The sequence below is a fragment of the Oncorhynchus tshawytscha genome, linkage group LG04 (genome assembly GCF_018296145.1).
Source record: "Oncorhynchus tshawytscha isolate Ot180627B linkage group LG04, Otsh_v2.0, whole genome shotgun sequence".
In the NCBI taxonomy this organism is placed as follows: domain Eukaryota; kingdom Metazoa; phylum Chordata; class Actinopteri; order Salmoniformes; family Salmonidae; genus Oncorhynchus; species Oncorhynchus tshawytscha.
This window is the reverse complement of record NC_056432.1, coordinates 36086394-36113384: the sequence shown is the minus strand read 5'-3', so window position 1 is coordinate 36113384 and position 26991 is coordinate 36086394. Positions and strand designations below refer to the sequence as shown.

The window sequence follows — 26991 nt, the reverse complement described above, 5'->3', positions numbered from 1 at the left end:
TGAAACAGAGGACATCATTATTTTAATGGGAGACATCAGTGCATTCTCATATTTTATTCCTTCTTTACATATAAATAATGCAATACAAAGCGTCATTGTGAATTAGGCTACTCTATTTACAGTAACTAAAGTTGGTCGCCAGGTGTCATCAGACATGCCCTCCCCAGATGTGGGTTTTAGCGCAAGTTATCATTAGCTGGCGACCTGAAAGTTGAACCCTGACCCCTGTGAGGAACTAAGCATTACATTCTGCAAGGCTGAGGCTGATTCTGCGCTCCCATTTAAGCCCCTAGGCCCAAGGCACTTTTGTCTATCAACAACAATTAACAGAGACATTTCAAACAATACAATAACAAATTAATGTTTGTCATAAATATGATTCTGACTTGTGCGTTTGGGCAGCTTCATGCAGAAAATACAGGAACTTACTGTTAGATGGGATCAACAACTTTGCCTTGAGCCCAGCAGCAGCAGCCTGCTCTCTGGACTGAGTGCCTCGTTAAGATGAGGCATATACTCATTTGCCTGGCTAAATACACCCAGGCAGTGTGTGTTGGATGGTCCCAGCCTCAGCATGTGTAGTGGGTGATGGAGTCAAGCTGTTCCTGCTGAGCGGGGGGTCAGGGTCCTTCAGTCAGCACCCCGTCCCTGAACGGAGCACACAGGAATCGCCCCTTCCTTCTACACCTCCTCCTTCACCTCTCTATCCCCCTCCTCCACCTCTTCCCCTGGTCTGGCTGCATCCCTCGCTCTCCCTGCCTCAACCCCGGGTCCAAATAAACCTGGTAGCGCTGTTGCTCTCCTCTCTCCCCTCCCTCCATCATCCTGAGCAGTGCACTGTCACTCCCCTCATCAGGATCATTAATCAGGCATGGCAGATTAGAGTTCAAACACAAATAAACCAGCCCAGTGCCCTGCTCTTAGCTCCCCTCAGCTCCACCGTTCCCCACTCCACTCAGACTGCATGACCTGTCCAGCTCAGTCCAGCACTGCATAGTTCTCTGCTTTCAGGACTTGTAGGAAAGGATGATTGGGTGAAGAGTGGACTGGTGTACTTGACATGTTTGAAGACTTAAATAGTACGACATCATTTACGTGACTGGTAAAAATCACAATAGTATAATGGCAGTTAAGTGAAATAAACAATCGGCCTTATCTCAGAGGGTGATGACTTTGTGGGCTAAACTGCCAGCCGTGTAAATACACAATGTTATCAGTTAGCGCTACAAATGCCTCCATGGTCTCCACATTCATTCCATAACAGACATCTCAAATAAGGATTAAAAGATTCCAATGTGCACCTTGAATGCGCCCGGGCTTATTCATTATACACCGACTTCACTACCCTATTATTTCTTTACTAGCAGGTTTTCCGAAGAAAATAAGAGGGCAATACCGCCACCTTTAGGCAGCATTTGGTACTGCCACAACTGTGGCCCAGGCAATTTCTTTCCCTCCATCTCTCTCATAGAGGGATTGGGTTGCCAGAGGTTGCTGGCCAAGGCGTCCCCACACACAGACTGACAGAGATTGTTATTGTAGTCCCACTGTATTCCTTTGTGCATTGGGGTTGAGGTGAGAGGGGAGCAGAGTGCTGGAATGAGTGGAGGCCTAATCAAGGGCTCTGCACTCTGGCCCAGACTGGGCCCTGTGCTGCTCTGCACCTCTGACTGACAGCCTGCCCGCTGACTGTTTGTGTGTGTCCATGGGAAACGGGTGGTGTCACCGCGGCGACGGCCCTTGGCCCATCCATCAGTGTCACCCGGGCAACGCATGTGTCACTTTCAAGACTAATGGACAGGAAGAACAGGAGGAGAAACAACAATATTTGCTGAATATATTTCAGAAACATTAGTTGCCCGGCTTTCTCTCTCTTATACAGTTATTTTCAACAAACTGGAATGGGCCCTAATTCTGATTTATGAGCCAGTTTATTTAAAGGATGCTGCTTGTGTCTGGACGTTTTCACGAACCTGGGTCTAGAACTCCTTATGGCCTTCAAAATGGGAGAAGGGGACATACTACATACATTAAGGGGCTACATTGGGTAACCATGGCCTGGTTAATGTGACCACTAGTCAAACCTGACACAAATCTAGCCTTACCTAGATATAGCATTGCAGTCATGACCTGGAGGAACCTGCAATGATAAGACGGAGTGGAGACCTGAAATCCAGTGGAACTGGGATGTCAGGGAAAGGAGAGAGTGCTTCTACATGGACCGTTATGAGGTGGCTAGGGTGTATATGCATTACAATTACTTCCCTGTATGCGTCTCTAATGGGACCATATTGCCTTTCTAGTGCACTACTTTTGACCAGAGCCCTATGGGCCCTGGTTGAAAGTAGTGCACTACATAGAGAGGAGGGTGACATTAGGGACACATTCCCTGTCTCTACGAAGAGGTTCCTTCCCATGTGCTCGGGTGTGTTCAGAGAAGGGGGTGCTTAACCTCAGCAGCCGGTAACCGTGGCATCCAGCCCAGAGCGCTTACTGACATTGACTTTGGTCAGCTCCTCGGCACAAGTGGGGTGGATCCCCACGGTCTCCTTCAGGTGAGTGAGGGTGGCCCCACACCTGGAGAGAGACAGAGACATAGAGACTTCATTCATACAACCGGCACCACCCATTCTCCCATCTTTAAGTTTCTCTTAATATAGTGAACAAAAATATAAAACGTAACATGCAACAATTTCAAAGATTTTACTGAGTTACAGTTCATATAATGAAATCAGTCAATGGAAATAAATTCATTAGGCCCAAATTTATGGATTTCACATGACTGGGCAGGGGCACAGCCATGTGTGGAGGGCCTAGGAGGGCCTAGGCCCACCCACTGGAGAGCCAGGCCCAGCCAATCATAATGAGCTATTCCCCACAAAAGGGCTTCTGTGGCATTGTGCTGTGTCACCAAACTGCACATTTTAGAGTGGCCTTTAAATGTCCCCAGCACAAAGTGCACCTGTGTAATGATCATGCTGTTTAATCGGCTTCTTAATATGCCACACCTGTCAGGTGTATTAATTATTTTGGCAAAGGGGATGTAAACACATTTGTGCACAACATTTGAGAGAAATAAGCTAGAGAAAATGATTTCAGTTCATGAAACACAGGACCAACACTTTACATGTTGCATTTGTATTTTTGTTTAGTGTAGTATCTCTGCTGCACTGATAAAGGCTCATCTTGTCACGTATATACTCAGCTATATGTAGAGTTTACAACGTACATGACATCCATTCATTTTAGATGAATGAATCTACAGATTAACATATGTTAGTATGATAACTATACATTAGAGCCAAAATCATTTAAAAAAAAGCAGTTGAGCAATTTCTTAAAATACCCACAACCCTACAACATCTGTATGATCGACTTTGAATCCCTATCTAACTCAATCAAGCAGAGTGGTTGACTTACTGGAAGCCCATAGCAAAGCCCTGGGTAACTTCTCCAGCGTTGGGGCCAGTGAAGTGCAGGCCGAGGATTCTCTGGTCTCCACCCCGCTTACACACCACCTTAGGCGGTGAGAGAAGCAACGTTACACCCCCTAAACCTCCAGGCTACACTTCAGATGCGACATAAGGAGGTAAAGGTTGCAACTTTGCCAAAATTCACAGGTTTTCCAGAAATCCCGGTTGAAAAACTCCTGGAATCAGGAGGGAATAAGCAGAATATACGAGAATCCTCCAACCGGGATTTCTGGAATACCTGGGAATTTTGCAACCCTACTGTGAGGGCTTGTTCTGACCTTTATGTAACACTGGCTGGCATCTCTCTCAGCCACAGTGAACTCCAGAGGCTTGTAGAAGGCATGGTACACCTAGACAGAGAACAATAGACAACATGACCATTAGTCCACCAAAAATATATAGTATTTTACAATACTTGCTCGTGTGAAAGGTAGGCCCTGGATCTCAGATCGTTCACTATGAATCTGGTATTACAAAACTGTTCTCACAACACTTTGCTCGATTTAAAAAAAGGTACATTTCAGACCCTGGTTTCATGGTGTGTGTTTTATATGGAGCCAGCGAACGTGCCGACACAAGTCGCCGGCCGGGCCATGCACACAGGCAGCTGTCAGGACCCGTGGTGCACCTCTCCCGCCGCGGTGCTTTAGATCACACAATGCCTGTCAGCACCTGATACACACGTCAATCAGGCCCTCTGCTCACCTGTCAATCACACAGCGGCGCTACACCTCGCTCTACAACGAGCCGGGGCATTCTGGGCGCAGGTGTTAGCAGCTGGCACTCTGTACACACACACACACACTCTGTACACACACACGGAGCGAGAGGCACTCTGTACACACACACGGAGCGAGTGGCACTCTGTACACACACACGGAGCGAGAGGAACTCGGTACACACACACACGGAGCGAGAGGCACACGGAGCGAGAGGCACGCACGCAATTATGCACACACGCAATCACACCGCTTTCTATTTCACAAATGTATAAAGCAGTAGACAGAGGCACACCAGGAGTCACAATCCTTTCCCAGCATACCTCGGCAGACCTCCATTCAGTTAGAAAATCAGCTAGCTATAATGTTAGTGGTTTAGGTCTACTGTACCTCTATGGAGTCCTTCCCATGTCTGCTCTCAGCCTCCTCCTCTGACAGGCCCACACAGCCATACTCCAGAGGGGTGAACACTGTGGTGGCGACCTAGGGACACAACCAATCAGAAGGCATATAAAGTCTTGTTACATCATGTTACATGAGGATAGACAGGCCACACAGCCATACTCCAGAGGGGTGAACACTGTGGTGGCGACCTAGGGACACAACCAATCAGAAGGCACATAAAGTCTTGTTACATCATGTTACATGAGGATAGACAGGCCACACAGCAATTCTCCAGTGGGGTGGCAACCGGACAGACAGAAAATCAAGGATACAAGAAACAAGGCAAGGCAAACAAAGTAATATTATAGCAGGATACTGTAGATAGGCAGACCCATACTACAGGCCGGTCACATCGCCTACTCCATCTCCCACCATTGGGAGTAAAATAAAGTGGTAATCTAATCTACTGTATCTCCTACCATTGGGAGTAAAATAAAGTGGTAATATAACAATGCTACAAAAGACCACAAAAAAGGAACAAAGACAAAACTAGAGCACAAACAATAAGCATTTAAGCAATAAGTATCATTACGAATGGTTATGGAACAAACATTTGGAAGAGGTGCAGAAGACGTGCAGTGCGTCCCATTAAAACCCCCATAAATCAGACCAGGCTGCATAATCCAGGGAAAACAACGACTAGGGATTAAAACCCAAAATACACAGAAGTGGAGCTGATTTAACACTTAAAACCAAAGCATAAAGCAAAGACATCAAAGGCCACATACAGACAAGCTGTGGAGAGATGGGGGGTGGGGGGAAGCATAGGAGTAGTGTGTGTGCTTGGTGTGTGTGTGTGTCTACTCACGTTGTCGTAGTTCATTAGCTCATTGGTCCGGCCTGCGAGCCTGCGGGCGAGGAGCTTCCCTGCCTTAATGGCTGTGGGGGTCAACTCAGGACGACCCTGGAAACACAGAACAACGCTAATGAGTGACATGAGAAAACGGGGAGACAGACAGATAAACAGAGAGAGAAGCAGACAGAGGCAAGCCGACAAAAGTACGTATGCATGCAGGCTCTGCACACAAACACACAGAGCGCACCTCCTTAGCACAGGCCCTTTGGCTATTTAGAGAGAGAGAGAGAGAGAGGGGACAGTTGTGCCTGTGAGTTACTGTGTAGACTAACCTGTAGCCTCTGGCTTGAACACACATCCACGACAATGGCATTGACAAATAAAGGTTTCTTAACTGCCTTGCACACTGAAAAACAAACATTGCTTTTGTATCCTCAAACAATTTCCCCACTCGACCCAACTGACTGTTAGCTCCTTACACTCGTGGGGAATTGCACATTTGGACTCAAGGGTGTTTGGTTTGCTTGTATGACGTCAAAGCGGTATTTATTGTAATCCTCAACGTGTCATCTTTCAAGATACATTGAGTCCTCGTAATTTACAGTGTTCCCCTCACTCAAACAAAACATTTTCAAACGTTGCCCAATTAGCAGGAGGGATGGTGGTAACTTCTTGTTGCGCGCGGTGCTCATGCTCCTAACAGCTGTCAGTCAAAACCCATACAGCGCTGTGAAGCGGAGACACTGAGCGCTGACGAATAGAGCATGTTACTGTACTGCCAATGCGTACCAATTTAGGAGCTTAACAGTGCCCAAGGCTACCATTTTCAACCCGAATACGGGTACAAGTGTAAAGGCCTACTCACAACAACAGCTTAACAATACAGGAAGGGGCAGAGCTGCAGGGGGAATTCTTTCTGAAAGCTTGACAAAGGGATACTTTGGGATTTTGGCAATGATGCCCTTTATCTACTTTCCCCAGAGTCGGATGAGCTTTTTGTATGTCTCTGTGTCCAGTTTATGTCTAGTTTCGTAAACCAATGCTAATTAGCGTTAGCGCAATGACTGGAGGTCTATGGTACCTAGTAGGCGCCGTGGAAGTAGATAAAGGGCCTTATTGCCAAAATCCCCAAGTATCCCTTTAAGTCATGAGCAACCCGTTTGATTAGCACCGCTGCTGAACATCCTGTTTTCTAAGACAGCTCCTCTGGCGCTGGAGGTGTGTGTGTCTGAATGTGTGTGTGTGTGGTGGTATTTTGGTAACTGTGTTTACACACCACTTGGGTCTGCGTCATAGTAATGCATTTCTTGGCAGTCCACAGGTGCTCTTCAATGTCTCAACACAAAAAGGTGCTCTGTTTGGACATAGACTTAAATATCAATCCACCCCCTTTTAAAAAGTCTCCCAGTATGTGAAAAGATGACAGGCATCAGGGCTAAGAGTGACTCATCAAACGCTTGTGTCAATCGAACCGTCTGGAAGAGGCCTGTGGAAGTTAGGAAATCCACAGCTGGCCACATTAAAAAGACAGGACTGATATTTGATACATGTAGAAGGAGTATTGTGATAGAGCAGCACAGCAGTTTGAGAGGAGTCCTTGTCCCACGCCATCTGCTGTGTAGCTCCAGCCATATGCTTCAATATCAAATGGAAAGATAGGCAACATCTAAAATGATGAAATTTGATGGTGCCCAGTGAACTAGGGTATCACGTCAACTTTTTGCATACCAAATGGTTTCTTGTAAAAAGCGTCACCTTGGTAGGACCACTCATTTCAGCCTTCATACATTCCTGGAGAGGTTCACGGTGGTGTTGTAAGGCTGGGGGGGTACACAGAGGATGACGGACATGATCAACTCCTACCTCGCCGATATCGCCGAAAGCGTAGATGTTCGGCACAGATGTGGATTCATCAGCAGCCACAAGTATTTTCCCCGACTCTTTGTTGAGCTTGACGCCAACTTTCTCCAGGCCGAGAGTTTTGGTTTCAGGGGCTCTGCCTATGGTCAAGATGGAGGAAAACACAGTCAGAAACTCAATATTATGTGACACATTAAGAGAGAGAGAGGGGAGGTTAATGGAATCTTAAGATTCTTAGAAAAAAAAGAACTGCTGCTCAGTGTTCATAACACATACCATTGAGTGGGCACGCTAAGGGAATAAGTTAAAGGCATGTCCTGAGACTCTCCATCCAACAGAAAGGCAAATCTTATCCAGCTAGAAGAAGAAAAAACATCCGCACAGCTGGGAGGAGGAGGAGATGGGGAGCGATGGAGGCTTGTCTTTTGGCAGGGGATAGGAAGGCATCCCGTCAGCCACCTGGGCCACCTGGGGCGCTGGTTGTCATTTCTGCCACTTCCTGGGGTACGGTTGACTGATGCTGTCAACGCTTGCCCATCTCGTCACCCCATCTCCATGGCGATGGTGAGCACACCAAGCACCCCTGCAGCACCGGCCCGGGACCTGGTCGAGGCTCTCTGCCTCCCTCGTCTTCCCCCTCTCCCCCCCACCTTCTCACTCCCTGCCTGGGTAACACAATAACCCCGCTTATCGGCAGGGCCTAGAGGTACCCACGTACAACGTAGATGCTATCGGACAACAAGAATAACAAACTCCCCCCCCCAAGACCCTTTTCCTGGCTGGAGCCGAGGAACAACTTCCTCCGTTGCAGCCAGACCTGGGACTGGGAGGGCCGAGGGACCTGTCCATTACTGCAGCACGGGGGGTAGAGAGACAGGCAGTAAGGCTCAAAGCAGCAGTTTTCTTGAACTAGGCTAGTCTAGCAGGACCATGTAGAGCCACCAGTGTTCAACTATGCAGATTAGGTCTAACACAGGGATCTCTACCTGTCATGACTGCCTTTCTCAAAGTATGTACACACACACACACACACACACTGCATACATACCTTGCTAAGAGACAGTGCATAGTTGGACATTCTAGCATGAGTTGTGTTTACAAAAAGTTGGTTCTTAGGAGGTCTTGCCCCACCCTACCAAACCACAGATCATTTCTGTCAGGAGGACTATCCGAAACCAGTATCCACTCTGTTCTCTCTATGTATAGACTCGGCTACTACAGCCACTCACGGCCTGCCTTTTCTACTTAACTGGGTTTCTCCATCTATGATTGGAGACTGTTGGAGTGCCACTGTTCCATTGTGTGGCGTGGACACAACAAGAGGTTCTGCTGATAAGAGCCTTCAGTGAGTGTGGAGCCACACACAGGGGTAATGACAGGCAGGTCTGATAGGACTACGCTGAACAAAGACTGTTGTAAACACACAGAGGAAATCAAGACCCAACAGCTAATTAGCCACAACAAGCTTCCTGGCACGACTTGAGTCCAACTAGGCCTACATGGCAGCTTTTTAGATCAATCAAGTGAACATAGACGAGAGAAGAAAATAAGACTGCATTTTTGGGAAATAGATTATTTTGTCTCCAAAAATAGTTTTCTGAGAAGGAAGCATATTAAAGGCCTAAAATGAGCATAAGAGATGTGATTGTATCAGGATCCGCACTTTGGCTCAGAGAGACTTCTGGGGCGCTGGGGAGTAGGCTTCTCTCAGAGAGGCTTCACATCCAACCATTTCAGTTCACATGGAGACAAATGCATCACACAAACTTCAACCTCTTTTGGTGTTCCTCTCAAAATCTGAGAGGAAAAGGGTTGGGGTAACACAAATAGGTGTGAGAGAAGCGTTATGTTGTACACCCAGAGGAAATAAGCTGTTTCCTCCTCTATGCCGTTGGCCACCTGGCCTTGGGTGCGGTCCTGAGGAAGGACAAGCCTTGGGAAGGATGACCATGGAGAAGCAGCCATAGCTACAGGACTGGAACAGACAGTCCCCACCAACACCAGCCTCCTATTCCTCCCTATGAGTAGTTCACTGTCTGAGTCCTGATTCTCCACCCTTCTCCCAAAGTGTGCACTTGCACACTTTCCAACACAGATTTACAAGCATTAAATCAATGCAAGTGTAATTATTGGCTGGAGGGAGATTCCACCATTGTTAAATCCATGACAGGAAATATGCAAGTGCACTCTGAGAAAAGAGTGGAGAATCGGGACATACCCACAGTCTTTTAAAGCTCCACTGAGGGCACAGACCCAGTCTGACCTGTAGTGTAAACGGAACATTGGGGAAGTGGCGAGAGGCCCACTCATAACTCCCACAGTCAGACAGACAGACACACTTCAAAAGGAGAGGCCCAGAAGTGGATGTCCTCACTGCCCTGCACGACAACACCAGGGTAAAGCCCGCAATAGACTGTAGCCTACACAGTAAGGTAGTAATGCAAGCTAGAAATCAGGTAAGTATAAAGTCATATTCCTCCTACAACCAATAACCCACATACACTGGGGAAAGCTTTACTCCCTGCTGGGTGAGAGTGCATGTGAGGATGAGACCTGCACCGTCTGCACCATCTCAACCATGAAGAACATCTATCCAGCAAAATATAACAACTCAGTGAAAAATATCATTTGTGCTGCCAATTTTCCATTAGTCTCAAAGTCTGGGTGTTTTGAGTGCAGTGATTCGACAGAATAGACACTTTGCCTTGATGTTCACATTGTGAGAACCCCAGCTCTCTGAGAGCTGCAACCTGCCAGGGTGGGAAGAACGTAATCTCTCCCTAAATGTCACCCATATCCTGGTCCCTGTCACACGCACAGGCAGAGAGAGAGAGAGAGAGAGGGAGAGAGAGAGAGACACCCGCTCTAGCCTCTCCTGGCTGGTACTGCAGAGTCACACACTGCTGGGACTCGGCATGGCGTAAGGTCAGGTTTTGGGAAACAAAGACGCCTCAACACAAATAAACATTGGCTGGGCAGCCAGGCGGAAGTTCCCTCCATTGTGCTGGTTGGCGGAATGAGACAAATTACATGGTGTGATAGAGAGAAAATGACTGTGGCGCGAGAGAGAGAGAGGTCTGTTGGGTGCGCAGAGCTGCAGACAGACAGGGCCTTGCCGTGCAGATGCTGCGGGGTGGATGAGATGGTGCGGCCGGGCAGCCTGGTTTCCTCAGGGCTGGCACGGCGGGCAGGAAAGCCCAGAGCAGAGTGGGAGAACAAAGGAGGGAATGCAGTGACCCCCCGTGCCTGGGTGCATCCTGCTCCCCTCAGCCAGAACCAGGACTCAGCACTGGGCTGTGTGATTAACACTTCCCCTGGTGGTTCCATCACTCACGCTTTATTACCTTGTTTTTGAGCTTGATACCCTCACAGTCTGCTGACACTGCACTATATTGTGGATGACAATAAAAGAAATGGAAAGGGAGGACGACGAGTAGTTCCACTGACACAGTATCTCAGGATACGTCGTTGCAAAGCCAGTTGTTATGTTATCAAATCAAATTTATTTATATAGCCCTTCGTACATCAGCTGATATCTCAAAGTGCTGTACAGAAACCCAGCCTAAAACCCCAAACAGCAAGCAATGCAGGTGTAGAAGTATGTTGTGGCCTACTTAACACACGTGATTGCAGCTACTACTAAAATAGTAGGGACTTAGTACCCTAATGTAGTAATTTGTGTGACAACTCAGCAAAAAAAAAAAGAAATGTCCCTTTTTCAGGACCCTGTCTTTCAAAGACAATTTGTAAAAATCCAAATATCGTCACAGACCTTCATTGTAAAGGGCTTAAACACTGTTTCCCATGCTTGTTCAATGAACCATAAACATTTAATGAACATGAACCTGTGGATTGGTCGTTACGACACTAAAAGCTTAGACGGTGGGCATTTAACGTCACAGTTATGAAAACTTAGGACACAAAAGAGGCCTTTCTACTGACTCTGAAAAACACCAAAAGAAAGATGCCCAGGGTCCCTGCTCATCTGCGTGAACGTGCCTTAGGCATGCAGCAAGGAGGCATGCAGTGTGTCCAGGACAATAAATTGCAATGTCCGTACTGTGAGACGCCTAAGAGAGCACTACAGGGAGACAGGACGGACAGCTGATCGTCCTCGCACTGGCAGACCACGTGTAACAACACCTGCACGGGATCGGTACATCTGAACATCACACCTGCAGGACAGGTACAGGATGGCAACAACTTCCCGAATTACACCAGGAATGCACAATCCCTCCATCAGTGCTCAGACTGTCCGCAATAAGCTGAAAGAAGCTGGACTGAGGGCTTGTAGGCCTGTTGTAAGGCAGGTCCTCACCAGACATCACCGGCAACAACGTCTCCTATGGGCACAAACCCACCGTCACTGAAACAGACAGGACTGTCAAAAAGTGCTCTTCACTGACGAGTCGCGGTTTTGTCTCACCAGGGGTGATGGTCGGATTCGCATTGATCATCGAAGGAATGAGTGTTACACCGAGGCCTGTACTCTGGAGCGGAATCGATTTGGAGGTGGAGGGTCCGTCATGGTCTGGGGCGGTGCGTCACAGCATCATCGGACTGAGCTTGTTGTCATTGTAGGCAATCTCAACGATGTGCATTACAGGGAAGACATCCTCCTCCCTCATGTGGTACCCTTCCTGCAGGCTCATCCTGACATGACCCTCCAGCATGACAATGCCACCAGCCATACTGCTCGTTCTGTGCGTGATTTCCTGCAAGAGAGGAATGTCAGGTTTCTGTTGCCATGGCCAGCAAAGAGCCCGGACCTCAATCCCATTGAACACATCTGGGACCTGTTTGATCGGAGGGTGAGGGCTAGGGCCATTCCCCCCAGAAATGTCCGGGAACTTGCAGGTGCCTTGGTGGAAAAGTGGGGTAACATCTCACAGCAAAAACGTGCAAATCTGGTGCAGTCCATGAGGAGCAGATACACTGTAGTACTTAATGCAATCCTCCCCCCTCGTTGAGGGACACATTATTCAATTTCTGTTTGTCACATCTGTGGAACTTGTTCAGTTTATGTCTAAGTTGTTGAATCTTATGTTCATACAAATATTTACACAATAAACGCAGTTGACAGTGAGAGGACATTATTTTTTGCTGAGTACATCTTCCTCCTCAGACACACTCACCTACGGCCCACAGGACAGAGTCGAAGGTGTCCCGTTGGTCCTTTCCTGTCTGCTCGTCTGTCCAGGTCACCTGCAGCACCCCAGAGGACAGCTTGTCCACGCTCTTAGGGACACTCCTCCAGGAGAACTTGGTGCCATAGGCCTCCATGTAGTCTGTCACTAGCCCTGCCATTTGCTGCAGCACACACAAGAGGGAAATCATTGTAGGTTGTTGACAACCCAAAGTCACCTTTCCAGCACTTCAAATTGGGAAAAGTATTATTCCAAACTTATATTGGTAGAGTAAAGCCACCAATATCATCAGAAGACAAAATAAATCTAGAAAAGAACAGTGATAAATTACACTTTGACTTCCTACATATCTCTAAAACCTGAATCGTGGCTACAGTACATATGCATTTCAAATAGTGTACAATCTATTTTATTTTAATTCCTTAAGAGCAGCAGTACCTGATCAAAGCCTCGGAGGGGGATGCTGCGCACCATGACTGTGGTCTCCAGCCCAATACCGGTCAGGAAGCCAGCACACTCCAGTGCCACATCTTCATACCAGTGTTCAGGAAAACAGAACAAACGCTCTCATAGAGGAAACTCGCCTATCTTTAGTTAAAGCACATTTGACCGCGGAGAAACGAGAGTATAACAGGCAGAGATAGACTGAGGTGACCCCAGTCTAGGAAGAAGGGGTCACCACGAACTGCAATTCACCACTTTTTCCCTTCAACATTAGAGCCAGGCAAGTACCATACTCCACAACAACTCACTGACACCACACAGTCTAACCAGTGACTCATGTTCAAGCGCAGTCAAAAGGATACAGCTGGCACCAACTACAAGTCTGAAAGGTAAAAACAAAGAAATACATTAAATCTTACATTTTCATTTAAAATGCTTTCTCTTGGAGGTTATATAGTACAGGTGTATGTCGGAGGTTATACTCTACATGACCAAAAGTATGTGGCCACCAGCTCGTCGAACATCTCATTCCAAAATCATTGGCATGAATATGTAGTTGGTCCCCCCTTTGCGGTTATAAAAGCCTCCACTCTTCTGGGAAGGCTTTCCACTAGATGTTGGAACATTGTTGCGGAGACTTGCTTCCATTCAGCCACAAGAGCTTTAGTGAGGTCTGGCACTGAAGTTGGGCGATTAGGCCTGGCTTGCAGTCGGCGTTCAAATTCATCCCAAAGGCTTTCAATGGGGTTGAGGTCAGGGCTCTGTGCAGGCCAGTCAGGTTCTTCCACACCGATCTCAACAAACTATTTCGGTATGGATCTTGCTTTGTGCATAGGGGCATTGTCATGCTCTAACAGGAAAGGGCCTTCCCCAAACTGTGGCCACAAAGTTGGAAGCACAGAATCATCTAAAATGTCATTGTATGCTGTAGTGTTAAGATTAATTTTCTTTGGAAGTAAGGGGCCTTGCCCGAACCATAAGAAAAAGCCCCAGATCATTATTCCAAAGTTACAGTTGGCACTAAGCATTCGGGCAGGTAGCATTCTCCTGGCATCCGCCAAACCCAGATTCGTCCATTGGATTGTCAGATGGTGAAGCATTATTCATCACAGAGAATATGTTTCCACTGCTCCAGAGGGCAATGGCGGTGAGCTTTACACCACTCCAGCCAATGCTTGGCATTAAGCATGGTGATCTTATGCTTGTGTGAGGCTGCTCAGCCATGGAAACCCATTTCATGAAGCTCCCGACGAACAGTTCGTGTGCTGACGTTGCTTCCAGAGGCAGTTTGGAACCCGGTAGTGAGTGTTGCAACCGAGGACAGACAATTTTTACGCGCAAAGTGCTTCAACACTTGGGTGGCCCGTTCTGTGAGCTTGTGTGGCCTACCACGTCGCGGCTGAACCGTTGTTGCTCCTAGACGTTTCCACTTCACAATAACAGCATTTACAGTTGACCAGGGCAGCTCTTGCGGGGTAGAAATTTGACAAACTGACAAGGTATCCTATGACAGTGCTACGTTGAAAGTCACTGACCTCTTCAGTACGGCCATTCCACTGTCAATGTTTCCCTATGGAGATTGCATGGATGTATACTAGATTTTACACAGATTTCAGCAACGGGTGAGGCTGAAATAGCCAAATCCACTCATTTGAAGGGGTGTCCACATACTATTTTATATATAGTGTATAGTACAGGTAGATGTTGGAGGTTATATAGTACATGTTTTTCTATATGATACACTATATTCATTCATACATTTTCTTTCAAATTATCTTGAATACTGTGCTAAACAAATAAATGTTTACTCTGAATGTACTACTCTTTTTACTCTGAATTAAAAGTGATGAAAATGCTGTTTGAACATCGAAGGCCCAACTACTGTAAAAAGTCAAGACACCGAGAGAGAGAGAGAGAGAGAGATACAGGCAGAGAAAGATATGCAGGGGGGATGCATAACAGAGAAAAAGACAAGGGGGTGGAGGATTTGGCAGGGTCTGTGTCTTTCTCTGTGTGTGTGTGTGTGTCTGTGTGGGCCAGGTGAATCACACCTCTAATCCAGCCCTGAGCTCCACCGTTGTTTGTGGAGCTAATTGCTAGCATTCAGGCTAATCCCTGGGGATGGGGTGTGCGATGTTTCCGTGTTCAGGGCTCAGTCCACACATCCCTCTGCTGAGTGATGCCTGTCACCCGCATGGAGAGCCTCTCCCTATTAGCCCTCCAGGGCTCCCCCACCTCAGGATTCTCTACCCTGGCCCAGGCTCTGACAGCTCAGGGAGCCTGGTGCACACAGGCCCTGACGAGGCCCCCCACATGCTAGCGCTAGCCGCTGAGAGCGCCAGTATCCGCTGCTCACGTCCACCTAATGCACATCTGCACTTAGTGCAACATTTTGAGGTGGCTTATGTCGAGATTAGGCTAGGAGCCTTAACCTGATTCCACACTTTAATCAACGACATCTCATTTTCCTGGCTGGGTCTATGCATGGTCATATTGCATGTCAGAGTGTCTCTGGGATTTTTCTTTCTCCCTCATCCAGCTGGCGGTGTCTGAAAGCATGGGTGGAGGTGTTCAATGTACATACAGTAGGTACAGCCTCACAGGTGGGTCTCAAAAACACTACATCCAGGCGTGAACAGGGGATGGCTGCTTGTGAAAACAAGGAACTACAGAGGGTTGGGATCCAGTGAGAGGACATAGTAATACAGTGTCTGCCCTGCAAATGTTACTGGACTCCGCTGAATGTATAAGGAGAAACCTACAACAAAGATAACGCAATCAAATGTTTAGGGCTCGTGTATTAACCTCACATACCCCTACATTCATTAAGGTGACTTTGGATTGGTATGTCGGACTGTCGTAGTTTAGAATTAGCCCAAGTCGCTCTCATAACCTTGGAGCAGTCTTCAGCAGTCCAGACAAGAGATAAGTGAATCAGTATCCTCCTCTAGCGTGTCTGCAATGCTTGCCGCAATAACAGAGCTCTTTCACAAGTGTTCCTAAGAGGGGAGAGTTCTATTGGCAGCAGACTCGATCAGTGTCCAATAGATACAGGATGTGAACTCAACTCCTTTACACACTGTAGTGACTACAGAGCAAGGAAGGATACAATGTGTTACAGTCTCCCTGGGTGCTTTTGAGCTTGTCATCACAGACTAATTTCCTCAGCTGCTCTAAAGGATGACAAACAGCAGCATATTTCAAGCCTGGTTCACTGAGCTTTAGCTCTGGAATTAATTTTGCATGGAAACAGAATAAATATAGAATCCTAGAAAATGGAAACGGTGCATTACATACTGCAATAAAAGCCAACATAAAACATCTTACACTCATGTCTACACTTCTCATTGCTCTCGTATGCGTGGGAGTGTGCGAGCGAGCGTGCTCCAGCCCCTCTTGAGGCATTCGTCACTCACCTGGAGCCATCCACTACCTCCGCCAGCCTGTCAACTCAAACACCCTCTCAGACCCCACCTGCACAGCTGACAGCTCAGAGCAGAGCAGCACAACAACTAGTCAACAACTCCTCAACACACGGCTCCTCCTAGGTAGCGAGGGATAGGTCTGAAGAGAGGAGAGCCACGGGAGGGCCTGCTAATCCTAACCCCTAGTAGCCTGAGGGCAGATATCACCAACAGTAGGCCCCTACCTAACAGCCCCACTACCTAAGGCACCCCTACCTAACGCCCACTCACATTAAGGGTTTCCTGGACTCAAGTGCTCTTTCCACTCACTTGAAAGCGCCATAGAAAGCTGTGAGCAAATATTTATGATAATTGCTTTGGAAAGATGCTGAAAGAGGGGAAAGAAAGTTCAGGGAAACACGTTACACGCCGAGTGGCATCATCTTAGAATGGACTCTACAGTACGAGTTCATATTGCCCTCTAGTGGTAGAAAGCTAAAAGACAGGCTTGTTTGGCACACGGGAAATACTGTGCATATATACGGAACAAAAACAGAAACACAATTTTACTGAGTTACAGTTAATATAAGGAAATCAGTCAATTTAAATAGGCCCTAATCTATGGATTTCACATGACTGGGCAGGGGCGCAGTCATGGGCGGGCCTTTGGAGCCAGGTCCACCCACTGTAGAGCAAGACCCAGTCAATCAGAATGAGTTCTCCCACACAAAATATCTGAATTACAAACAGAAATACTCCTCAGTTTCATCAGCTGTCCGGGTAGGCTGGTCTCAAACGATCCAGCTGGTAAAGAAGCCAGACGTGGAGGTCCTGAGCACGTGTGGTTACACATGGTCTGCGGTTGTGAGGCCGGTTGGAGGTACTGCCAAATTCTCGAAAACGACTTTTGAGGTGGCTTATGGTGGACAAACTAACATGACATTTTCTGAAAACAGCTCTAGTAGACATTCCTGCAGTCAGCATGCCAATTGCACACTCCCACAAAACTTGAGACGTCTATAGCAATGTGTTGTGTGACAAAACGGCACATTTTAGTGGCCTTTTATTGTCCCGAGCACAAATTACACCTGTGAAATTTTATTTTTTACCTTTATTTAACTAGGCAAATCAGTTAAGAACAAATTCTTATTTTCAATGACGGCCTAGGAAGTGGGTTAATTGCCTGTTCAGGGGCAGAACAACAGATTTGGACCTCGTCAGCTCAGTGATTTGAACTTGCAACCTTTTGGTTACTAGTCCAACTCTCTAACCACTCGGTGCCCTGCTGCCCAGTAATGATCATCATGTTTAATCAGCTTCTTGATATGCCACACCTGTAAAGTGGATGGATTATCTTGGCAAAGGAGAAATGCTCACTAACTGGGATGTGTGAGCTTTATGTGCACATGGTAAATGTCTGAGATCTTTTACTTCAGCTGAGAAACATGGGACCAACACTTCACATGTTGTGTTTATATTTTTGATCAGTGTACATTGTAGTCATTTAGCAGACGCTCTTATCCAGGACGACTTACAGGAGCAATTAGGGTTAAGTGCCTTGCTCAAGGGAACATTGGCAGATTCAAACCAGTGACCTTTTGGTTACTGGCCCAACACTCTGCACCGCTAGGCCACCAGACTAAACTGCATTTAGCAAGGATTTTCGATGTGCAGATGACTCAGATAACTCAGCCCTCTGCTCTACACTGGTGGCACACTGTACAGTTACATTAACAAACATTAAACTCAAACCCCCATTGTGTTCCAAGTGGAAACGGTGTGGAGAGGCCAATTAGACAGGTGATGACAGGGTTTAAATGGCTGGATTAGAGATGGGTTCAGTAAACGTCAGGAAACGCACACACACAGCTAATCCGAGTCAGAAGAAGAACACTTAGTAGAAGCGTCTCTGTGTCTTGGATCGGTCACTATAACCGAGGTGTCTGTGTATGTCTGCTGATGTACAGTATTGCATGGTATGTGTGTTACAGGGAGGTCTGTTACGGTGACAGAATTATCGCAACATCGGCCATCACGAGTCATGACCGCAGTCAAATTCCACGTGACCGTTTAGTCACAGCAACTAGGCTTCTCCAAGCTATGATGGTCATTAGTAGTCTACCAAACTTGCTATTCTACAAAGTAGAAAATAGTTTAAAAAAATAAGAAAACCCTTGAATGAGTAGGTGTGTTGAAACATTTGACTGGAACTGTGTGTGTGTGTATATGTATGTATGTATGTGAGTGAGATATACATACACACACACACACACATATATATATATACAGTGCCTTGCGAAAGTATTCGGCCCCCTTGAACTTTGCGACCTTTTGCCACATTTCAGGCTTCAAACATAAAGATATAAAACTGTATTTTTTTGTGAAGAATCAACAACAAGTGGGACACAATCATGAAGTGGAACGACATTTATTGGATATTTCAAACTTTTTTAACAAATCAAACACTGAAAAATTGGGCGTGCAAAATTATTCAGCCCCCTTAAGTTAATACTTTGTAGCGCCACCTTTTGCTGCGATTACAGCTGAAAGTCGCTTGGGGTATGTCTCTATTAGTTTTGCACATCGAGAGTGACATTTTTTCCCATTCCTCCTTGCAAAACAGCTCGAGCTCAGTGAGGTTGGATGGAGAGCATTTGTGAACAGCAGTTTTCAGTTCTTTCCACAGATTCTAGATTGGATTCAGGTCTGGACTTTGACTTGGCCATTCTAACACCTGGATATGTTTATTTTTGAACCATTCCATTGTAGATTTTGCTTTATGTTTTGGATCATTGTCTTGTTGGAAGACAAATCTCCGTCCCAGTCTCAGGTCTTTTGCAGACTCCATCAGGTTTTCTTCCAGAATGGTCCTGTATTTGGCTCCATCCATCTTCCCATCAATTTTAACCATCTTCCCTGTCCCTGCTGAAGAAAAGCAGGCCCAAACCATGATGCTGCCACCACCATGTCTGACAGTGGGGATGTGTGTTCAGGGTAATGAGCTGTGTTGCTTTTACGCCAAACATAACATTTTGCATTGTTGCCAAAAAGTTCCATTTTGGTTTCATCTGACCAGAGCACCTTCTTCCACATGTTTGGTGTGTCTCCCAGGTGGCTTGTGGCAAACTTTAAACAACACTTTTTATGGATATCTTTAAGAAATGGCTTTCTTCTTGCCACTCTTCCATAAAGGCCAGATTTGTGCAATATACGACTGATTGTTGTCCTATGGACAGAGTCTCCCACCTCAGCTGTAGATCTCTGCAGTTCATCCAGAGTGATCATGGGCCTCTTGGCTGCATCTCTGATCAGTCTTCTCCTTGTATGAGCTGAAAGTTTAGAGGGACAGCCAGGTCTTGGTAGATTTGCAGTGGTCTGATACTCCTTCCATTTCAATATTATCGCTTGCACAGTGCTCCTTGGGGTGTTTAGAGCTTGGGAAATCTTTTTGTATCCAAATCCGGCTTTAAACTTCTTCACAACAGTATCTCGGACCTGCCTGGTGTGTCCCTTGTTCTTCATGATGCTCTCAGCGCTTTTAACGGACCTCTGAGACTATCACAGTGCAGGTGCATTTATACGGAGACTTGATTACACACAGGTGGATTGTATTTATCATCATTAGTCATTTAGGTCAACATTGGATCATTCAGAGATCCTCACTGAACTTCTGGAGAGAGTTTGCTGCACTGAAAGTAAAGGGGCTGAATAATTTTGCACGCCCAATTTTTCAGTTTTTGATTTGTTAAAAAAATTAATTTGAAATATCCAATAAATGTCGTTCCACTTCATGATTGTGTCCCACTTGTTGATTCTAAACAAAAAAAATACAGTTTTATATCTTTATGTTTGAAGCCTGAAATGTGGCAAAAGGTCGCAAAGTTCAAGGGGGCCGAATACTTTCGCAAGGCACTGTATATATAACAATAAGTAAATTAAGCATATAGGAGGAACTGTTTCTTTGTTAAACGCTGAACACAGAATAACCGCATGTACGCTCTCCCTCAGATATTGTTTGGAGAAAATATGTTGTATTCAGCTTTGTTCAATTGTATTCTTCATACTATAAAATAATGCCACGGAACACAAAGAAAATCTTGTCTGCTAAATGAACTCGTGTAGCCTACAGCCATTTGGCATAGCCACATCAGGACAACTCAAGAGTATTCTATTCTGTTCTGAAATAGACTACACTTTCTTCATATCATGTTTCTTTAGACCGGTCTAAAATAAATTATGGATTTAGGTATAGGCTTTATTACATGGATTTATTAGACTTTTTAAAATGTTCCAAAGATCTGCATCAGTGGCTTGTATGCCATGCGTGGAAGCCAGGAGATGGTAAATGTGTTAATGTTAATTGCTGGTCAATTACCGCGAGACCGGCAGTTATTTCCTTGACAATCACCTGCCGACAAAATGTAATGACCGCCACAGCCCTAGTCACAGGATGTACCACTCACGTCTTGCCAGGGGACTCCTTCAGCCAGAAGATATCATCACTAGTGATGCCGTGCTCGACTGCTCCAGGGATCTGCAACACAGGAAATAGAACAGTTCAAGACAACAACACCTGTCCGTTTGAATCATACAATTTTCAGTACAGCCTCTGGTAAAAGATCAGCTCCGTTGGACAGATGAGGAAGGTTCTCTCTTGTTCCTTGTTAGTTTGTTATCAACAGACAGTGAGCAGCAGCTTGTGATACACCACAGAGGGAGGCCTCGGACCCATCGGTTATCCCAAACAGCACCCTGTTCCCCATGTGGTGCACTACAGAGTGAAAAGCTAGGGTGGCATTTGGGACGCAGTACCAGACACAGCCTCCCTCCTCCTCCACCCAGAGACAGACATGTTTTACCACCACGCCATCAAAAGATTCAGATCCACTGTGGTGTTATCAGCAGCTGTCTACTGGGCAAGGACACCACACAAATGGAGACGGGGATAGAGGGAGAGAGGGAGAAGCAAAGAGGTTAATACTTACATGTGTGGGGTACTTTGGCCGCCCCCCAGTGGCAATCACAATATTCTTAGCAGTCAACATAGTCTGCCAGACAAGGGGGAGAGACATGATAACTTCAATAGGAAAAAATGTAATATGGCAGTGTTGAAATTATACTCCTTTCAATTGTGTGAAACAGCAATTCATAAAAAATAAAAAAAAGACTGATACGGTGAACATTTAAAAATGTCACCATTAACTCCCAGTTCAAATGAGTGTTACCTCTTTTCCTGTCCTGGTTAACCCTTTCACCGTGTGCTCGTCCAACAGACTTCCTTTAACGTTCAGATACTTCACTTCCCTGTCCCACACAAAACAACATTATGGCAGCGCAAACACCACAGGAAGACTCATAAGAGATCTTGTGCAAAGACAGGGTTTGGCTGAGATAGGTAAAGCCTAGATCGCTAAAACCTGTTTTCGCTAAAACCTGTTTTCAATTAAACTGGGTATAATACATTTGAGATTTGGTTGCACAATGTATACATCGGTTGTGAGAGTATGGGCACATACAGGCATGGAAATACACCTGTTTAGCCCTGTAGCCATTCAGTCAGAGCACTGCTTATAATTTATTGTACCAACAGGTCATAACAAAAAAGGGTAGGTATGTATGTGTACATTTTTAAATATTTTTTATTTATTTAAAATAAAAACTAAAAAATGTTAAAAAAAATCGCTGCTCAAGTCGACAACAGAATCTATGATCTAAAGTGGCTGTAGGTAAGGAGGAGTCACTCACTTGTCCTGAAGCTGGACACGGTGACCCCAGTTGAGAGACCTGACGTGGTTCTGCACAGCCTCTGCCATGGTACTCCTGGAGAAAAACACATGGTATTGGACATGCATCTGTGATAAGAAAATAAAACAATGCACATTTTCACTCAGTGTCCATTGCGTGGCAAGCATTCGTCGTTAAATCAGCTAATAAAATTGGTGGATTATGAGTGATCTGAAGTGTGTTATTCAAAGAATATTCCTCAGTTCACCACAAAGACGCCCTATGTTGAGCTGTGTGAGAGTCACTATGTAGTGCTGACATCCTGTAGTCCTCCCGTGTGGCTCAGTCGGTAGAGCATGGCGCTAGTAATGCCAGGGTTGTGGGTTTGATTCCCATGGGGGACCAGTATGAAAAATAACCCAAAATGTATACACTCGCTACTACTGTAAATCACTCTGGACAATAGTGTCTTTCCTGCTAAATGACAAAAATGTACAACTAAGGTCAATCCCATATCATGTCTTACTGATATATATGCCATCTAGTGGTAATGTAAGGGTCCATTAACCTTAGTGTTGAATGCTTATCAATCCAAAACATTGACCAACATTTAACCTAGTAATGACTATGTGTAAAAAAAAATATATATATATATATATATATATATATATATATATATATACAGTACCAGTCAAAAGTTGACACATTTACTCATTCATTATTTTTTTTACATTTTCTACATTGTAGAATAGTGAAGACATCAAAACCATGAAATAACACATGGAATTATGTAGTAACCAAAAAACAAAAAAAAGTGTTATATAAAATCTATTTTGATTTGTTTTTGAGATTCTTCAAAGTAGCCACCCTTTGACTTGATTACAGCTTTGCGCACTCTTGGCATTCTCTCAACCAGCTTCATGAGGTAGTCAAGCGGAATGCATTTCAATTAACAGGTGAGCCTTGTTAAAAGTTAATTTGTGGAATTTCTTTCCTTCTTAATGCGTTTAGGACAATCAGTTGTGTTGTGACAAGGTAGGGGTGGGTATACAGAAGACAGCCCTATTTGGTAAAAGCCCAATTAAATTTTTTAAATTTTTAATTTTTAATTTTACCTTTATTTTACTAGGCAAGTCAGTTAAGAACAAATTCTTATTTTCAATGACGGCCTAGGAACAGTGGGTTAACTGCCTGTTCAGGGGCAGAACGACAGATTTTGTACCTTTGTACCTTGTCAGCTCGGGGATTTGAACTTGCAACCTTCCGGTTACTAGTCCAATGCTCTAACCACTAGGCTACCACTAGGCTACCCTGCCACTCCAAGTCCATATTATGACAAGAACAGCTCAAATAAGCAAAGATAAATGACAGTCCATCATTACTTTAAGACATGAAGGTCAATCAATGCAGAAAATGTAAATAACTTTGAAAGTTTCTTCAAGTGCAGTCGCAAAAACAATCAAGCGCTATGATGAAACTGGCTCTCATGAGGACCACCACAGAGTTACCTCTGCTGCAGAGGATAAGTTAAGAGTTACCAGCCTCAGATGACTGTTCAGAGGAGACTGCGTGAATCAGGCCTTCATTTGTCAAATTGCTGCAAAGAAACCACTACTAAATAACAGCAATAAGAAGAAGACACTTGCTAAGGCCAAGAAACACGAGCAATGGACATTAGACCGGTGGAAATCGTCCAAATTTGAGATTTTTGGTTCCAACCGCTGTGTCTTTGTGAGATGCAGAGTAGGTGAACAGATGATCTCCGCATGTGTGGTTCCCACCGTGAAGCATGGAGGAGGTGGTGTGATGGCGCTTTGTTGGTGACACTGTCTGTGATTTATTACGAATTCAAGGCACACTTAACCAGCATGGCTACCACAGCAATCTGCAGCGATACGCCATCCCATTTGGTTTGAGCTTAGTGGGAATATAATTTGTTTTTCAACAGGACAATGACCCAACACACCCCCAGGGTGTGTAAGGGCTATTTGACCAAGAAGGAGATTGATTGAGTGCTGCATCAGATGACCTGGCCTCCACAATCACCCGACCTCAACCCAATTGTGATGGTTTGGGATGAGTTGGACCGCAGAGTGAAGGAAAAGCAGCCAACTAGTGCTCAGCATATGTGGGAACTCCTTCAAAACTGTTGGAAAAGCATTCCAGGTGAAGCTGGTTGAGAGAATGCCAAGAGTGTGCAAAGCTGTCATCAAGGTAAAGGATGGCTACTTTGAAGAATCTCAAATATAAATTATATTGGTTACTACAAGATTCCATAGGTGTTATTTCATAGTTTTGATGCCTTCACTATTATTCTACAATTTAGTAAAAAAAAAAAACTTGAATGAGTAGGTGTCCACTTTTGACTGGTAAAATCAAATCAAATGTTATTAGTCACATGCACCGAATACAACAGGTGTAGTAGACCTTACAGTGAAATGCTTACTTACGAGCCCCTTACCAACAATGCAGTTTCAAAAATAAAAGTAACAAGTAACTAAAGAGCAGCAGTAAAATAATAGCAAGACTATATATACAGGGTCAATGTGCGGAGGCACCTGGTAAAAACAGAGTAGCAGCGGTGTAAAAGAGGGGCGGGGGCAATGCACATAGTCTGGGTAGCCATTTGATTAGATGTTCAGGAGTCTTATGGCTTGGGGGTACTGTATATAGCTTGTTATTTATTACATCTAGTGATAGGAATTCAAGAATTTTGCTATTGCTTTACAAAATAGTTCAGGAAATGTGCATATCCACAGGTCTCCATTGTTCTCGTACTAATGAGATTTACCAGTCATGGGAGATGGGCCCGGGGATTTGCCAGCCATATTTCTGAGCGTCTTTCAGAGCTGTGCCCAGCAGAGCAGCCTGGTGCATGAGCTTTTTGGGAATGCAGCCCACGTTCACGCACGTACCACCAATGCCCCACTTAGTACCTGAAAGGGAAGCATGAGATGTTTTGTTTATCTTCTATATTCATGCAGATTGGTCACAACATGCATACTGTTTCTTTACTCCGAGAGAAGGAGAAATACGTTTACAGTTCAAGTTAAGCTGATTATGATGGAATGCAGTCAGTGTAACATTTCTCTTACCTTTAACTGACGGCTCCACATAATCTAACACAGCAACTTTCTGTCCTAGCTGAGCCGCTGAAAACAGAGCACATTATGTTTTGGTCAATCGTCACGTTCAGTAAAGCTCAATTAGACCAGTGGAGGCTGCAGAGGGGAGGACAGCTCATAATAATGGCTGGAATGAAGCGAATGCAACAGTATCAAACACATAGAAACCATGTGTTTGATACCATTCCACTCCAACCAATACAACGAGCCTGTCCTCCCCAATTAAGGTGCCACCATCCTCCTGTGAATTAGACATTATCCCACCTATAGAACCTTCACATATAAGGGTCCATTGAGCCAGTCAACCTGGTAACAAACCATCTGGGGTACATGATTGTATACTATTCTCAAGAACAGTGGTTCCCAGTGGTGTAAAGTACTACTTAAGTAGTGTTTTTGTGTATCTGTACTTTACCATTTATATTTGACATCATTTAATGGACTACTGAAAGTTGTAATAGAATGCACAAGGTGCAATTTCGAAATTGGGTAGTGCATCAGCAGTTTTCCTCTAGTCATGTCCATCATTGCAGACCGTAGAGAGCTATTTGTAACTTGTTCAGAATTGTCAAGATCAACTAGCCCATGTCAGCTAACGTTTTTTAGCCCATTGATTTTGTTGCAATGTTTTACTTACTCAAATATCATATGAACACACAAGACAAATGACCAAATGTATAGAACTGCAGGAAATAAGCTTAAAGCCTGCCAAATGTTCTCTCAGCCAACAAGAGGGGTTTGAACGGTGCGTGTGCCCATAGAAATAGGCTTGGGCGCTATGTTCCCCAACGCGGAGTGAAAGTCAGTGAACCCCCGCGCAAGAACACCGACTAAACAAAAGGTAAGTCCCTAGCTCATAACGTATTGTAATACTAATGCTGAGATCGAGACACTCACCTTCTTTGGAACAAGCCAGACCCCCAGAGCCACCACCAATAACGACGAGATCATAGTCAAACGTTCCTGTAACAAACCAAATGCCATGCCATTCAATCTCTATTGGACAATGCTGATAGTGAGACCATAATAAACACAGCCAACATGTATGCCCGAGGTTACTCATCTAGAAACCAAGCTGACAAGTGAAGAGCATTTGAAAATAGCATGTTAATTCTACCAAAGACACTTAATGTCGGCAAGGAACACTTCACACTGACAGCTTGTTTGGCGTTGACAGGTAGCTTAGCTAACGTTAGCAGGGTCATGTTAGCCACTGTAGTGTAACAAACATAAAAACTAAACGCTGTGCGATAATCTGTCAGGTTGTCACAAGCTAACTAGTAATATGGCAACAACCTCCCTACCGGTCAAGTTTCTCGTAAGAAGTTGAATGCAGTTGGTGCGTTTCCACCGGTGTCTGACTCTACATAAGGCTGCCATGTTGTTCTTACAAAAGGACCTTCACGAAGTCATAGGCGTCTGGAAATCTGCCTGACCTATTTTACCTATGTGAGGCACATTCACTAACGCACCGTTGTCAAATGTTGCAGTTGAAATGGCGTTGTAGTGTTGGAAATAGAACATTAGATAAATTGCTACTGTAGCAGCTACGTAATAAATACGTATTTGATAGACTAGGTCAGGCTTATACAAGAAATTAAACATTCAGGAGCAGTTTGTGAAATATGATTTAAAATAGGAATATTTACACTGTTGGATTCCAAACAGTAACTGATTTGGTATTAGCATGTTTTTTGATAGATGACATCAGGTCTCATGCAGACAAGAAAGCTATAAGAGAATTGACACACCTTTCTGCAATACATTCGTGTTGCGGCTTCAGGTAAAATACATGAAGCTGTATATCCTTTAAATGTTTATTTTATTTATCCGTTATTTTACCAGGTAAGTTAAC

At 45.1% G+C, this 26991-nt stretch overlaps 1 protein-coding gene across 2 annotated transcripts; it reads right to left on the bottom strand.

Annotated features, from left to right (window-relative positions):
* On the bottom strand, positions 1-26561 carry txnrd2.2 (thioredoxin reductase 2, tandem duplicate 2). Of its 2 annotated transcripts, XM_024417834.2 has the most exons (17): positions 26441-26561; positions 26034-26099; positions 25107-25163; positions 24803-24947; positions 22033-22107; positions 21513-21591; positions 21273-21335; positions 20751-20821; positions 13246-13265; positions 12878-12969; positions 12428-12602; positions 7296-7432; positions 5445-5540; positions 4583-4675; positions 3752-3823; positions 3421-3518; positions 1-2577 (listed from the first exon to the last, which is right to left on the bottom strand). In XM_024417834.2, exons 1-17 carry the CDS (start codon positions 26514-26516, stop codon positions 2454-2456), a joined length of 1539 nt encoding a protein of 512 aa, XP_024273602.1. In that variant the 5' UTR covers positions 26517-26561; the 3' UTR covers positions 1-2453. The 2 variants fall into 2 exon arrangements, with proteins under 2 accessions (XP_024273602.1, XP_042176620.1); XM_042320686.1 differs by lacking the exons at positions 1-2577; positions 3421-3518; positions 3752-3823; positions 4583-4675 and adding an exon at positions 4682-4785.
* Positions 26562-26991: the final 430 nt, after the last annotated feature.